Source organism: Molossus molossus, unplaced genomic scaffold, assembly GCF_014108415.1.
Source record: "Molossus molossus isolate mMolMol1 unplaced genomic scaffold, mMolMol1.p scaffold_m16_p_1, whole genome shotgun sequence".
Taxonomy (NCBI): domain Eukaryota; kingdom Metazoa; phylum Chordata; class Mammalia; order Chiroptera; family Molossidae; genus Molossus; species Molossus molossus.
The window spans coordinates 9804051-9818840 of record NW_023425344.1 but is presented as its reverse complement, the minus strand read 5'-3'; the positions used below and the strand labels follow the sequence as shown (position 1 = coordinate 9818840).

General features: G+C 48.3%; 1 protein-coding gene across 5 annotated transcripts in view; it reads left to right on the top strand.

Annotated features, from left to right (window-relative positions):
* PROM1 (prominin 1) overlaps positions 1-14790 on the top strand; it is a 97708-nt gene that overhangs the window by 64776 nt on the left and 18142 nt on the right. For all 5 annotated transcript variants that reach the window (XM_036278915.1, XM_036278926.1, XM_036278901.1 and 2 more), the window contains 5 exons: positions 1388-1605; positions 3266-3340; positions 6404-6467; positions 9470-9629; positions 13282-13434. In XM_036278915.1, the coding sequence (XP_036134808.1) occupies positions 1388-1605; positions 3266-3340; positions 6404-6467; positions 9470-9629; positions 13282-13434 (670 nt within the window). The remainder of the gene's footprint in view (positions 1-1387; positions 1606-3265; positions 3341-6403; positions 6468-9469; positions 9630-13281; positions 13435-14790) is intronic.

The window sequence follows — 14790 nt, the reverse complement described above, 5'->3', positions numbered from 1 at the left end:
CGCTGTTACGATGCAACTGGAGCAAAATTCAAGAGAAATGATTGCTTGAAGCAGACTCTACGTTGCTATTCAGATGAGGCGATAGAATTCGGGACGGAGAGTCACACAGTCCCATCCTGGAAGCTTCCCCAGGGCTCAGAAAAAGCAGCTGCTGGGGTGCCAACTCAGATGGCGCAGGCAGTGCCACTTCCTAAGGGCACACGCACTAGGACACAGCCTGGAACTACAGTCTCTCCTGGTCACCGAGATGACCCAGCCGGCTTCCTAATTTACAGACAAGGAGACCGAGATCCCAAGAGGCGTAGGAGTTCGCCAAGGGCGCAAGGCAGTAACAGAACTGGCATCAGATGAGACCTCAAACTACTTTTGATTCCACCACACGGAAGCAGTAAACTGTGTGTGTGTGTGTGTGTTGGGCTCTCAGCACTCAAGTGAATGTGGTTGCCCAGAAAGTTGGGAAAATGCGTTTTTCAGAGCAGTTGTTCCCCTAGCCACGCCCAGTTGTGGCTTGGCCATCAGTTTTGTGAGCCTGGAAGACTCCCTCGCCTGGAAGAAGACAAAGCCTCTAGTTTAAGTCCCCTGCTTCTCCCGCTGTGGCTGTAAGTCACTGCACAGCACACCTGGAACCTGCCAGCTCCCTGCTTGTACATGCGGGGCTCTGTGCCCCAGAGCGATCGGAATAGCAGACCATTATTAGGGGTTTCCTAGTATAAGAATGTGTTTCAGGCCGCGGGGCGCCCCCAGTAAAACAGAGGGACTCACTGCCCTCCTCACTGAGGAGGTTCAGGGTGAGCGTTCTAGTCCGCACGTTTCCTGACGAGCATGGGGTGGTGTCCCCATTTGTGGGTGAGGACATTGCCGGGGAACGTGCAGGAACTGGCTTCTGGTTGCACAGCCCGGAGGGCAGCTTGGACCTGCACTTAGACCTGCCTGAATCCAAACACCGTGCTCGTCACCATTGCTCTGCGTTCGATTCCAGATCTTTGAATAGCAACAGCTAACGTGTGTCCAGGTGGGGTCAGTTTTGGGTGCACGTTAAAACTGCTCGCTTGTCTGAGCTGGCCTCTTCAGGGCTGGGTGATGCCTGGAGGGCCACCCCGTCTCCCGGGGCTGCTGCCCCAGTGCTGGCCACGGAACGCCACACCAGCTGTCCCATCGCGTCCCCCAGGTGGGAGGGCTGAGCTGGTCGGAGTGGCTGGCAGAGCAGGCCACCGATGTCCGTGTGTCCCTCTCAGCCTGTCCCTCACACAGGCTCCTCTGGTGGCCTTCCCGTGACACTTGCAAGCACATCTCGAGGCCCCGTAGGGGACTTCTGCAGATGTGAAGGGATTCTGCCGTTGCCAGCCTGGTGGGTGCCTGTATTCTGAGGCGGCCTGTATCTCTACAGCCATCAGAGACACCAAGGACGCCCTGGTGAAATTGAACAACATCCTGGAGGAGCTGAAAATGTCGTCCGCACGACTCAGCACCGTCCTGAGCAACGTTAAGATGGACCTGGAGCAGTCGCTCGGCGACCCTGTGTGCTCCACACCCGCCGCGGAGGCCGTGTGCAACAGCATCAGGGCGACTCTGAGCCAGCTGGACGACAACATCAACTTGAGCCAGGTGAGGCGGTGGCCTTGCTGTGTGCAGGCGTCTTTGGGGCAGCTGGGCAGGGCGAAGCGTGGGTGCACCTCCCAGGTGCACGTGGCCTGGTCTCTGTCCCGTGAGCTGATCGCCACATGGGAATGGCCACAGTGGGGGGAAGGAGTAACGGGAAACCCCCTCCTTGAGACCTGTCTGTGATTGATTTGTGGAAATAGCAAAATAAATCAATTCAACTTAAAAAAAAAAAAAAGGAAACAATGCATTTTTCTAGACCTTAAGTTAAAATCTACTTTGAAACAATGTGCCTAATATACTGACTGCACCTACCTGAATATAAAATCCTGTCTCATATTCCCAAAGGGAAGATTCGAAAAGAAAAAAAGAATTCGAGCAACTTGAATATATAAAGTTCTGGGACGTAGATAAAATAAGCATGTCTGCTTGTGGTTTTTAATTGATCAGGATAGTGATCCAGATGCACCCATTCATATGAGACAATATTTTAATAGAGCTATATTTCTCTTGCTTTCACATTTTCTGAACCAGTTTTGCTGAAACTCTTCACATCCAACATCTGTGTCTGCGTATCTACGACAATCCCTTTGGTCCTCACCAGAGAGTTCTTTAAAGCCCTGGACCCACACTCGCATTTAAATCGAGATCCTGTCCTTTTTGGGTAACGTTTTATTCCAGTTACTTTCAGGCAGAAAATCTGCGAGAATAGTACAAGAAACCCCTGTGTTCACCCTTTACCCAGATCCACAGACTGTCAACAGAATTGTTCCATTTGCTTGATCATTATCATTGTATCCATTTATCCATCTCCGCATCTACCCTCCATCTATTCACATTGTCATATATATGCATAAAATAACATGCCTTTTGTTTTCTCTCAGTCATTTGGAGGTCAGCTGCAGACAGGACGCCTTGTACCCCCAGGCATTTCCTGACGACATAGCAATGAATACAGTCGTCAAAGTCAGGAAATACAACACTGACCTAATCCGACCATCTAAATCACAGCGTATATTCGAATTTTGCCATTTTTTCTAAAAATGCCCTTTACAACTGTTTTTCTCTCGTTGCAGTTCAAGGTCCAGTCCAGGATCACACGTGCTCTTTGGTTTTCTTTAGTTTCTTCAGTCTGGGGCAGTTTCTGAGTTACCTTTTTCTTGTGACATGGACATTTTGAAGACTCCAGGCCATTCATTATATAGAGTGACCTTCAGTTTATGTTCGTCCGATGTTCCCTCATGACTAGATTCAACGTGTGCACATTTGTCAAGACACCCCAAAGCAATAATTCCGTGTGGAGTATGAAAAGAGAAACTTCTCCCAATATGACCACTGACTGCCTTACTTTTAAATGTGCTTTGAAAAGAGTTGTCTACAACTCTACTCAGCGATATTCAGTCCCTGAGGTCACACCTATTCCACCTGCGTTAGCTGTCGCCCCTCATTTTCACCTCCTGCAGCAGGAGGCCTCCAGACATCGAAGTTTAGTGCTCAGTACAGGCCGTTCTGAGCCGAATGCGTTTTCCTCACACAATATTCTATTGTTCAAAAGAAATTTGGATCACATCCTATCATACAGAGGCCTTGGAACTTGGATATAAGACAACAAATGATTTTGGGGGGGGAAACCACCTCACCGTTTATTTTGTTTTATACATTTCAGCTCCCATCGTTGGATAAGGAAATTGATAATGTTCAACATGTTCTTCAAACAGATTTGTCCAGCCTGGCCCAAGAGGTATGTTTTTTGTTTTTTTGTTTGGAAAATATACAGCAGCTTGTGAGAGAGTAGACTAATGCCTAAGGAAACAGGTAACAGCCGAAAAGCAGAGGACTTCTGCAGAGAGGTGGCCAAGACGGTGAGCACCATTCACTTCCACATAATTGTGTTCATCCTTCCAGTTCGAGAACTTTCTATGAAGCATCTCTCATGTGCAAAGCACCATGTTAGGACCAAGAAGATAACAAGAAACACATGGCCTCACCTTCCCAGGGCTCAGAGTTGGGTGGGTGGGGTGCTGGACTTCACGCTAACTCCGACATCAGCTGCTCGGCCGTCTGCCCCCCGCGGCCCCCCTGTCCGCTGCGCACGCTGTCCCTGTGCCTGGCACCGGCTTCTTTCATGGCCTGTGCCCAGCTGCTGAGACTACTGGGCGCGGGCGGGCTGCTTTCTGTCTCGTGTGTCGCTTTCCTAGTGAGGCCTTTCCTGGACACTTTGACCAGGTCAAAACCCCCTTTAAAAACATGTTTTTTAAAAAATTTGTCTTCATTGTTAAAAGTATTACAGGTATCCCTCCTTTCCCCCCCAAACCCCTTTTCAGTGCATGCTTAGAGCATTGCATGTATTCTTTAAGTTCCTCCTAGCTATAAATACTGCTTTTATGTCCGGGTTGTCCCAGGACTGCAACCCCTAAGCAAAGGCAGGGACCGGGGTGGCACAGTCCCCGAGATCCTGCCGGTGTTGCTCTATCCTGCCGAGACCTTGCGTGCACAGTGGGTATTTCTCTGCCGTCAGGATTCAGTAGCAGTGCCCCTGCCCGGTAGGAAAGGCAGAGAAACGTTCTATTCTTGACCCTACGTCTTTCAGCATGGGTATAAAAATGTCATCAACTACCCACTGAACTCAGCTACGTCTAAACAGAGTGCATATCCCCTTAAACACGTCATTGACACCCGTGGTCTTGGGACTCTGGGGTCACGTGGTTGTTAAATAGAGGAGCTGAATTAGGAGGCTGTCAGGCTCCTTCCTGCCATAGGACCCGCACGGCCCCACACAGACGGGGCGGGCGCAGGCGCACCGCCGGCCGGCACCGCCCGGGAGCTGGGTAGGTGGGCATCCTTGAGGACACGGTCCTCCGTCCTCCGTCATCGGCGTTGCCAGGCCACCGCGGAACCGGCCGGCACCATGGGTCCGACCCGGCTGGTAGCTTGGATCGCACTGCTGTAAAAGGGTATGGTAGACCAGGTGGCTTCCAAACAGCAGAAACGTGCCTCTCACAGTTCTGTGCTGGCATTCAGGGTGCCGGCCTGTTTGGGTTCTGACGAGACCCCCTCCCAGACCGCAGGCGGTCACTTCTCATCGCGTCCTTCCAGCATGATCTGCGGAGGGCTCTCGGGGGCTCCTTTAACTACTTTTTATTGTTTGTTAATCCTCACCTGAGGGTATTTTCCCATTGACTTTTAGGTAGAGTGAAAGGGAGGGAGGGGGAGAGAGAGACAGGCAGAGAGAAACATTGATGTGGGAGGGACACATCAATTGGTTGCTTCCCACACGCGCCCCCACTGTGGTTGGGGATTGAACCTGCAACCCGGTATGTGCCCTTGACTGGGAATCAAACCTGAGACCCTTTGGTCCTTGGGCCGACCCTCTAACTACTGAGCCAAACAGGCCAGAGCTGGGGTTCCTTTTTAGGGCACTGATCCTATCCACGAGGCTGCACTCTCCTGCCGTAAGGCCCACCTCCTAATACCGTCACTTCGGGGGTTGGGATCTCAACATTTGCATTGCAGGGGGACACAGATGTTCAGTCAGAACAGGTTACAGTTGCTACAGTGTTCCCAAGCAGATGGTTGACTACACCAGCTGACATAAAGAAACACAATTAAACCCCTTCCAGAGAAAAGGCTGGATGTTTCGGTGAGTGACTTGGAAATAATGACATGTCCCTGTCACTGACCTCTCCCCAACGTGGTCTAGCTCAGCACGCTGTCTCTGTTTCTGTTTTCACCGCACTACAGCTTATATTCTCTACAAGCCCTGTTTTTGGACAGCACTGTTTTCCATGAGACTGGATCTCCAATTTCATTTTGTAATTGCATTGGAAAACGAGATTCTATATTTAGCAATTCTCATGCGTGGGTCACACGTGGATCCGTGTCTGCACCTGGTGTGGCTCAGGGCTCAGCACCATGGACACTGTGGGCTGGATGATCCTGTGGGTGGGACTGTCCTGTGCATTGCAGGGTATTCATCAGCATCCCCAACCCCACCCTGCACAGTGCCAGGAGCACCCCACAATTGTGGTAACCAGAATGTCCCTAGACTTTGCCAAACGTCTTCTTGAGGGACAAAACTGCCCCCATTCAAGAAACACTGGTACAGTATAGATACATGTAAACTTTTAACATAAGTTAAAAGTTAAAAATTAGCCCTGGCCGGTTTAGCTCAGCAGTTAGAGCGTCGGCTGCGGACCAGAGAGTCCCGGGTTCGGTTCCCGCTAAGGGCACACACCTCGGTTGCAGTTTGTCCCCGGCCCCAGTTGGGGTTGTGTGGGTGGTGACCGGTTGATGTGTCTCTCCCACATCGATGTTTCTCTCTCTCTTCCCCTCTCCCTTCCGCTCTATCTAAAGATAAATGCAAAGATGTCTTCAGATGAGAATAAAAAAAAATATTAAAGCCCTGGCTGGTGTGGCTCAGTTGGTTAAGGGTCATTCCAGGCACCTAGACATCAAAGGTTCATTTCCCGGTCAGGGCACATGCCCCAGTAGGGGGTATGCAGGAGCCAGCTAATCAATGTGTCTCTCTCCCTCTCCCTTCCTCTCTCTTTCTAAAATCAGTAAAACTATAGATATTTTTTAAAGTTAAAAATTAAAAACTTCGAGCATGATCTTTAGTGGATACAATTTAAAGCAAGTCCCCTCTACTGGGATTTTTTTTCAGACTTTTAATGACCATGCAATAACGTCTGCCCTAAAGTATATGTTACGTTTTATTTTGCTTCTCTATTCCATCCCAGACGAGTACCCGTTAACTGCCATTCTACTTACTATGTCCGTCAATTTATTTTGAACTATTTTTTAGGGCTATAAATCCTTTAATGATATACCTGAGATGATGCAAAACCAAACCGCGGACATGGTGTCAGGTGAGTCACCATCTGAAATACATTAGTCTCTTTCCTTGTTCAGCCTGGGATGGTTACTGCAAAGGAATGTGTGAAGAGTTGCATTGTTCGTCTTCCCTCTTAAAAAATCTTCTCTCACTGAAACCTAGAAAACTAAACAAATATCAGAGCTTTCCGATGGTGCCACCATCTCCAGTCGTGTCGATTTAAAAAACAACGATTCTTCTACTGACCACAGATCCGCGTCACCCGGCCGGCGGGAGCTGCCTGGCCGAGGGCCACACTGTGGAGAGACATGCCAAAGCTCCAAAGGTCATGTTGCGATGAGTTTCACGGGGGAAAAGACAGGAGATGACCTTATTTCCTAAAAGAACTTAAAATCAATATTTTTTTAAAGGAATACTGTATAAGGATTCCTTTTGTCTTTGAGGAAGATGTTTATTTGCCCTCCGATGCTGGCGTAATGGTGGTTTGGGTTCTGAAGGTCGCTCACAGTGTTGGAGAGAGGCGGATGTTGAGCGCAGTCGCCCATTGAGCGGTGACTGGGGTTGCATTGAGATTGGCATTGAGGGTGGATGCGCAGAGAACCGTGCAGCGTAGGCAGTTCTTGGTGCAGGACTTGGGGGTAAACCGGGCTTAGCTGCCTTGAGAAGAATCTCTGACGCTGCGCGAGACATCGTCTCTCTCAAACAAACCATTTTCTCAGTGCTGCTTATCTGTTCGTGGAGTGGTTTGAAACGCTGTGCTAGAGGTACTTGATTTTCCCCCCATTAATATTCTTTCAACCCATTAAGACTTGGGGTTAAAAAAAAAAAAAGCTCTTTCCCACTGCCTAGTGCCTTGGCTGTCTTGTGGGTTCCCTTTTGTTCAGCGTCCACCTGGAAATGCTCAGGCACTGAAGTCAGGGCTCCGCTGTCCTGCGCGAAGGCTGGAGGCGGACTCCTGTTGTGCGTCGACAGCCACGTGCTCACTAATCTGTGTTTACTTTCTCTGTCGCCCCTCCCTGGACCTCTCCTGCCAGTCCGTGCCGCCCTCCTTTGTAAGTCTGGCCCAGCACGGTGTGCGGTGTGCGTGAGCCCCACTGTGGCACCATCATCATTGCCTAAACACAAGCCAGAGTTTTCCCGGGGCTGCGCCAGGACCACGCCATCAGCCGCAATGTGAATGGCTTATTCTCATGTTCTTCCGAAACAGACAGAACCCCTTAGCTCCCACGTCCTGATGGTCCGGTCCTGTCGCGCACACACGTTGTAAGCATCTGCAGGTTCTGCTGGGCTCTGGGATGGGAGAGGAATAAGGCCTGGCCCTGCTGCCCTTTTGGCCGGGCATATGTACAGGCGCCCTTGATCACACTCTGCTTACACGTCTGGGTACGTGCAAGAGATCCAAGGTGGGGCAAGGGTGATGGAGGGCTTCCTGGAGGAAGCACCTTCTGAGGCCTGAGGGAGGTATTAGCCAAGAGAGGGCTCCAGGCACATACAGAGTCACTGGAGCTCGCAAGGGCGGGGGGCTGTGTTGTGTGAGGGTGCGGGACAGCTTGAGAAGCAGAAGGGGCCCGATTCTGAGTTTAGGGAACTGTCCACAGGGGAGGGGGAATCTAGAGACCTCACCTCTCGGACTCCCAGAAATCACAGAGGTACGAGAGAGGCCCACGGAGTCAGCGCGTTGAGGATCCTGGGGGCTTGGGCACACAAGCCATTTGGAAGAAGCATCGAGCCCCTGCTCAAGGACAGTCCCCTCCTACAGGCTGTCGAGATTTCATGTCTTTGTGAACAACACTTTGAAAAAGGTTTCTACCATTTTTGTTGTTGTTAATCCTCACCCAAGGATGTTTTTGCATTGATTTTTAGATAGAGTGGAAGGGACGGAGGGAGGGGGAGAGAGAGAGACAGAGAAACATTGATGTGAGAAAGACACACTGATGGGTTGTCTCCTGCATGCACCCCAAATGGGGCCGGGGATCAAACCTGCAACCCAGGTTTGTGCTCTTGACTGGGAATCGAACCTGTGACCCTTCTGTTCGAGGGCCAACGCTCTAACCACTTAGCCACACTGGGGTCAGGGCCCCACCATTTTTATGTAGTTCTGTTTTGGACCCAACTACCATCTACCTGGAATTGACCAGGAGACCAGGATCGCACAGTGAGAACTTCGTCTTTTCTCAGCTGCTGCAGAGAGATTTCAGGATCGGGACCTTTAAGTGACGCATAGCCTCAGTACATCCATGTCAAGAAGCCAACTTCAGACCTCGTGTGAGTGTCTGACTAGGCGACAGCCCACACCCCAGCCAGCTTTATCCCAGGACCTGTCATGACGGACACTTTCCAGAACAGCTAGAACTTGCCTCCTCTCTGAAAGATGGGGATGTAGGAAGTACAGATGTGCTCGAACAAGTCTCATTTTGGTTAAGCCTCACAATTTAACAGAAATTCCACCTGGGGTCACTTGTTCAAGACATTGGCCCTGGACAATTGGGGTGATTCTGAATGTGCCGCCTCTTAGATGGAGGACTTGTTATATTATTAAATTATTTTTCTGAAATCACTAACAGAAGCCTTAGCATTAGATACACTCTGTTTCTAGTGCTTTCTGAAAAAGAGACATATGGGCAAGTATTTAACCTCCATGAGCCCCGGGGTCACTGTTCTTCAATGGGAATAAGAGTATCTGCCTCGGTGGAATGAATGAGTTCACATTGATCAAAGTGCCTGGCCCCCTCGGTACACGGTACATTTTAATCATTTGACCCTCTTTTTTTCTTTTAAATAAAGAGAAGAAAACTCTGGCTTGGTTTCAGCACCATATCACCAAAATCCACCCTCACAGCTTGCCGTTTTGTTGAGTAATTGCTTTTCGGTGGCCTTGGCTACACCCATGCTTGGTACAGAACGTGTCCTATTTTAAGCACATACATAGCACGGGAAAAAGTAAACGTGGTTCCAGTTTTTCAGTTTTGGTGCCGAAACAAAGTTTCTGTTCCCTGTGGATGTGAAAATGCGTGACGGAGGTGTTTTTGTTTTCAGGTATCAAAAACACCTTGAATGCCATTGGGCTGAATGTCGAAACTATAAACGAAAAGATTTATTTTCAGGATAAGATGTCAGATTTATTGGGTCATATCAGTTACGCCGAATCGTACATCCGCCACTTGTTGCCCAAGTTGGAAGAGTATTACGTCTGCTGGTGAGTGCCTCTTCGGCCGGGGACGGGAGGGTGAAACTGGCTGTGGGCCCGGGTAAATTTAACATCCTGACCAGTATAGTCCTAGGAGACCAAGTTGTATGGGGAGGCCATAACCTGATGTATTTACCCTAGTTTACGTTCATTAAAAAAGTTGAAGTGTTCACTTCATCAGGACATACACTAAAATTGAAAGTATACGATATTTCCAGTACACCCCTGGCCCCATACATAGTTATTACAATACTGACTATTTTCCCTAACCTGTACTTTATATCTTTGTGACTATTCTGTAACTACTAATTTGTACTTTTTTTTTTTTATCCTCACCTGAGGACATTTTTGCATTTATCTTCAGAATAGAGCAGGAGGGAGAGAGGGAGAAAGAGAGAGAAACATCGATGTGAGAGAGACACATCGAGTGGCTGCCACCCACACGACCCCAACCAGGGCCGGGGACAAACTGCAACCAAGGTACGTGCCCTTAGCCGGAACCGAAACTGGGGCTCTCTGGTCCGCAGGCCGACGCTCTAACCGCTGAGCCAAACCGGCCAGGGCTAATGTGTACTTCTTAATCCCTTCGTTGAAAGGACCACTCTGTAAAGTATACAGTTATCGAACCAATATGTTGTACATCTAAAACTAATACAGAATAATGGTTTATGTAAACTGTAATTTTGAAAAAAGAATCACAGATTATAAAAACTTTGTAAGTAAATATATTACGGAAATAAAGTAAAATGGAAACTATATGAAGAATATTAGCCTAGTCCCTGAAGCGGTGACCTGGAAATTCATGAAGCATTTCATGTTTTTATTTAATTTGAAGACTGGGAGTTCTTGAGCCAAATTATTATTAAGTTTTTGTCGTTGTTAATGCTCGCTCAACTGAGGATATTTTTCCATTTTTTTTTTATTATTATTATTTATTTTTTTATCCTCACCTGAGGATATTTTTCCATTTTTTGTACAGATAGAGTGGGAGGGAGAGAGAGGAAGGGAGAGAGAGAGAAACATCGACGTGAAGGGACACATCGAGTGGCTGCCACCCGCACGACCAACCAGGGCCGGGGACAAACTGCAACCGAAGTACGTGCCCTTAGCGGGAACCGAACCCGGGTCTCTCCGGGCCGCAGGCCGACGCTCTAACCGCTGAGCCAAACCGGCCAGGGCTCCATTGTTTTTTTTGTTTTGTTTTGTTTTTGATAGAATAGAAGGGAGGGAGGGAGGGAGAAATAGCTACGGGAGAGAGACACACCAATTGGTCACCTCCCTTGCGACCCAGATCAGGGCTGGGGATGAACCTCAACCCAAGTGCATGTCCTTGACCAGAAATTGAACCTGTGACTGGCCAGGGCTTGAGCCAAATTATTAATAAGTTGCAATTTTGATGTCACTAGTGGCTTCTAGAATCTTAGTTCCAAGTATCTAAGGCATATACCAGGATTATAACTAAAAAGTAATTAAGAAGGCCCTGACCAGTTTGCTCAGTGGTTAGAGTATCAGCCCATGGACCAGAGAGTCCCGGGTTTGGTTCCCGCTAAGGGCATGTGCCTTGGTTGCAGTTTGGCCCCGTCCCCGTCAGGGGTTGTGTGGGTGGCAGCCGCTCGATGTGTCTCTCTCACATCGATGGTTCTCTCTCTCTTCCTCCATCTCTCTCTCCCGCTCTATCTGAAGATAAATGCAAAAATGTCCACGGGTGAGGATAAAAAATAAAAAAGTAATTAAGAAAAACAAGGGTATATGGGTAATGGTCTTTCCATCACTGGTTTATAAATACATATGGAGAGGTTGCTTACAGAAATAGCATCCCTGGACCCAGTCCATCATTCAAGGAGCTCAGGTGAGCAGGTGTTTTCCCTGTGAGAAAGTGCTAGCGGGTGGGTTTGGCCTGGCAGGTGCCGATGGGCATCTCAGACCCAGTGCTAGGGAGGGAAGGACTTGGAGACCAGGTATCCAGACAGTCAGGTGAGATGCTAAGATGCGCTCCCCTCTCTGAAAGGCTTAGCCTGTGACCCGCCCCTCGAACTGCTCTTGCAGCCCAACCCAGGGACAGTCCGGAAACATTCATTCCTGTTCAGGTCGCTTATTATGCAGGAGCACGAGATAAACCATAAGGATCATCACTAGCCCTTGGGGAACTGCTACAGTTGCCCACGGAGTGCTGCACGGGTGACTTCTCGTATAACGCGCACAGAGAGCCCCGTCTTGCATGCTCTTTATGGCCTCGTTTTGCAGGAAACTGAGGCTCGGGAGGGAAGTGACTCTCTTAAGGCAGCAACAACTTGGCAGAAGTGCCTTTTCAACCCCCATCTGACCAGGCTGTTCATTATGGCCTTGTAATCAACAGACCATTTTCCTGCTGGGGGCAAACAAGAGACAGACCTTTGCTCAGTGAGCTTCCAATCTCATTAGAGTTTCACAAATGGAGAGAATGATACAGTTATCTTTCTATATGTCAGCTCCCCCTCCCGGAGACCATCAGTTGATTTTTAAAAGAAATTTACCTAAATAGATGAGGCAGGCATTAGCGGTAAAAGATTATGAGGCTGTGTTCCATGGTTTATTAAATTATGTGTCCCCAGGATCGGGAACAAAATGCCACAGAATGGCTGCAGGTGGCTATTATTATAATGATCAAGATTGCTCTCAATTGAATGAAAAGCTTAGTTGCGAGCGTTTGTCTCACAAGTAAATTCCTTATTTTTTTAGTTTTAAAGATTGGGAAGCATTTTTACCCTCAGCTGCCGGAAAAGCTTATTGTACATTCCGGGACTGCCAGGAAGACCTACCTGAGGCTCCGTTACCCTAAAATGCCAGGCAGGACCCTTACGAGATTGACATGTGCATTCTGAAGGCATCTGACTGAGGATGCTTGTAAAATGCTAAAATATTCAATGCACTCACCATGCATATATTTCTGGTTCCCAATATTCCTACAACCACAAAATATTTTAGAGAAAGACCCCAAAAAAGAGCTCAGTATTTCTTTATCCGTTGACTAATCATGATATGTTCATACCTCCTCATCGTTCTACTGAGCACATACAGCATCAGGAAACTTGAAAGAACATAGAAGTCTTTTTTTTTTTTTTTTTAAATCCTCACCTGAGGATATTTTTACATTTATCATCAGACAGAGTGGGAAGGAGGGAGGGAGAGAGAGAGAAACATCGATGAGAGAGACACATTGACTGGTTGCTACCGTCACAACCCCAACTGGGGCCGAGGATGAACTGCAACCGAGGTACATGGCCTTGGCTGGAATCGAACCCGAGTCTCTTTGGTCCGTGGGCCGATGCTCTAACTGCTGAGCCAAACCGGCCAGGGCGAACATAAAAGTCTTAAGGCTCACTGTTCCCAGTCGTCCTGGAGAAGTTGAGTAAAGACTCTGCCAGTGAGCTCCATGGAAGTGAAGCAAAGGGAGAAAACAATCCTATGACCATGGAGCCAGAACACTTCAAAACCCAGATAAAAATTAGGGTTTCTTGTCGGTTGGGTTGGAAGACAGCGCACCCTCCGAGGAATTAGCAGAGGCACCTGATACCGGGTTGCCAAGTGCTACGCTCAGTTGCTTCCGCCCTGGTTTGATGGCTTTTGTGTTCTGACGGTGTCACTTCTTTTGCATATAATACCACTGTGTTTGTTTCCCCAGGTGGCTGGGTGGCTTGGTTGTCTGCTGTTTGCTGACTCTCATCATGGTTTTTTATTACCTGGGCTTATTGTGTGGCACAGTTGGCTATGACCGGAATGCCACCCCAACCACACGAGGCTGTGTCTCCAACACCGGAGGCATCTTCCTCATGGTGTGAGTGTTTGTTCTTCCTTCATGTGGAGGGGTGGGAACTCAAGGAGGAGAGCACTCAGGGAGGAGACTCTGCTGGTCCACGAATCTGGTGGCCTCTGGGCTGAGCCCTGGGTTTCAGTGATGTGTTGATGTGATTATACTTCTGTCAATTTGGGAAATTTCTTCAAGAGACAAACTTAAATACGCTATTTATTTATAGTGGGTTCCTCTTTAAAGCAACTATTATGAAAATTATTTCCGGGTTTGCTTTCTTTATTTCTACTGTTTTTCCCTATATTCATATCCATCCATTTATCCATCTATCCATTTATCCATCCATCCATCCATCCATCCATCCATCCATCATCCATCCATCTATCCATCATCCATCCATCTATCCATTCATCATCCATCATTCATCCATCATCCATCCATCATCCATCCATTCATCCACTTATCCATCCATCCATCCATCCATCCATCCATCATCCATCATCCATCCATCGCATCCATCCATCCACTCATCATTCATCCATCCATCCATCCATCATCCATCCATTCATCCACTCATCATCCATCCATCCATCCATCCATCATCCATCATCCATCCATCGCATCCATCCATCCACTCATCATTCATCCATCCATCTATCATCCATCCATCCATCCATCCATCCACTCATCATTCATCCATCCATCCATCCATCTATCATCCATCCATCCATCCAACCATCCACTCATCATTCATCCATCCATCCATTCATCCATCATCTATCCATCATCCATCCATTCATCCACTCATCATCCATCCATCCATCCATCCATTCACTCATCATTCATCCATCCATCCATCCATCCACTCATCATTCATCCATCCATCCATCATCCATCCATCCATCATCCATCCATCCATCCATCCATCATCCATCCATCCATCATCCATCCATCCATCCATCCATCATCCATCCATCCATCATCCACCCATCATCCACCCATCCATCATCCATCCATCCATCATCCACCCATCATCCACCCATCCATCCATCCATTATTCACTCACCAGATACTTGTTAAAGACTGACCTGTTATCAGACACTGTTCTACATAGTCACCTAGCTTGTTCCCGTTGAAACTCCAGAAACTTGTCTTAGAACAGAGGTTGCCTGTCCATCCCATCATTATCTGCCAAGAGTATCCTTCTTCAGAGAGAAATTGGGTTGTGTTTCTCCAGTGCTTAAAGCCCCTTAGTAGCTTCCCTTCCCTGGATCCACTAGTCCCTATCCAGTCCACCCCTACTGCCCCTCAAGCTGCCGTTCACCACATTCTGCACCCTCTCTCTAGATACACAGCCACGTTGGCCCTTTTCAGACCCCCAAG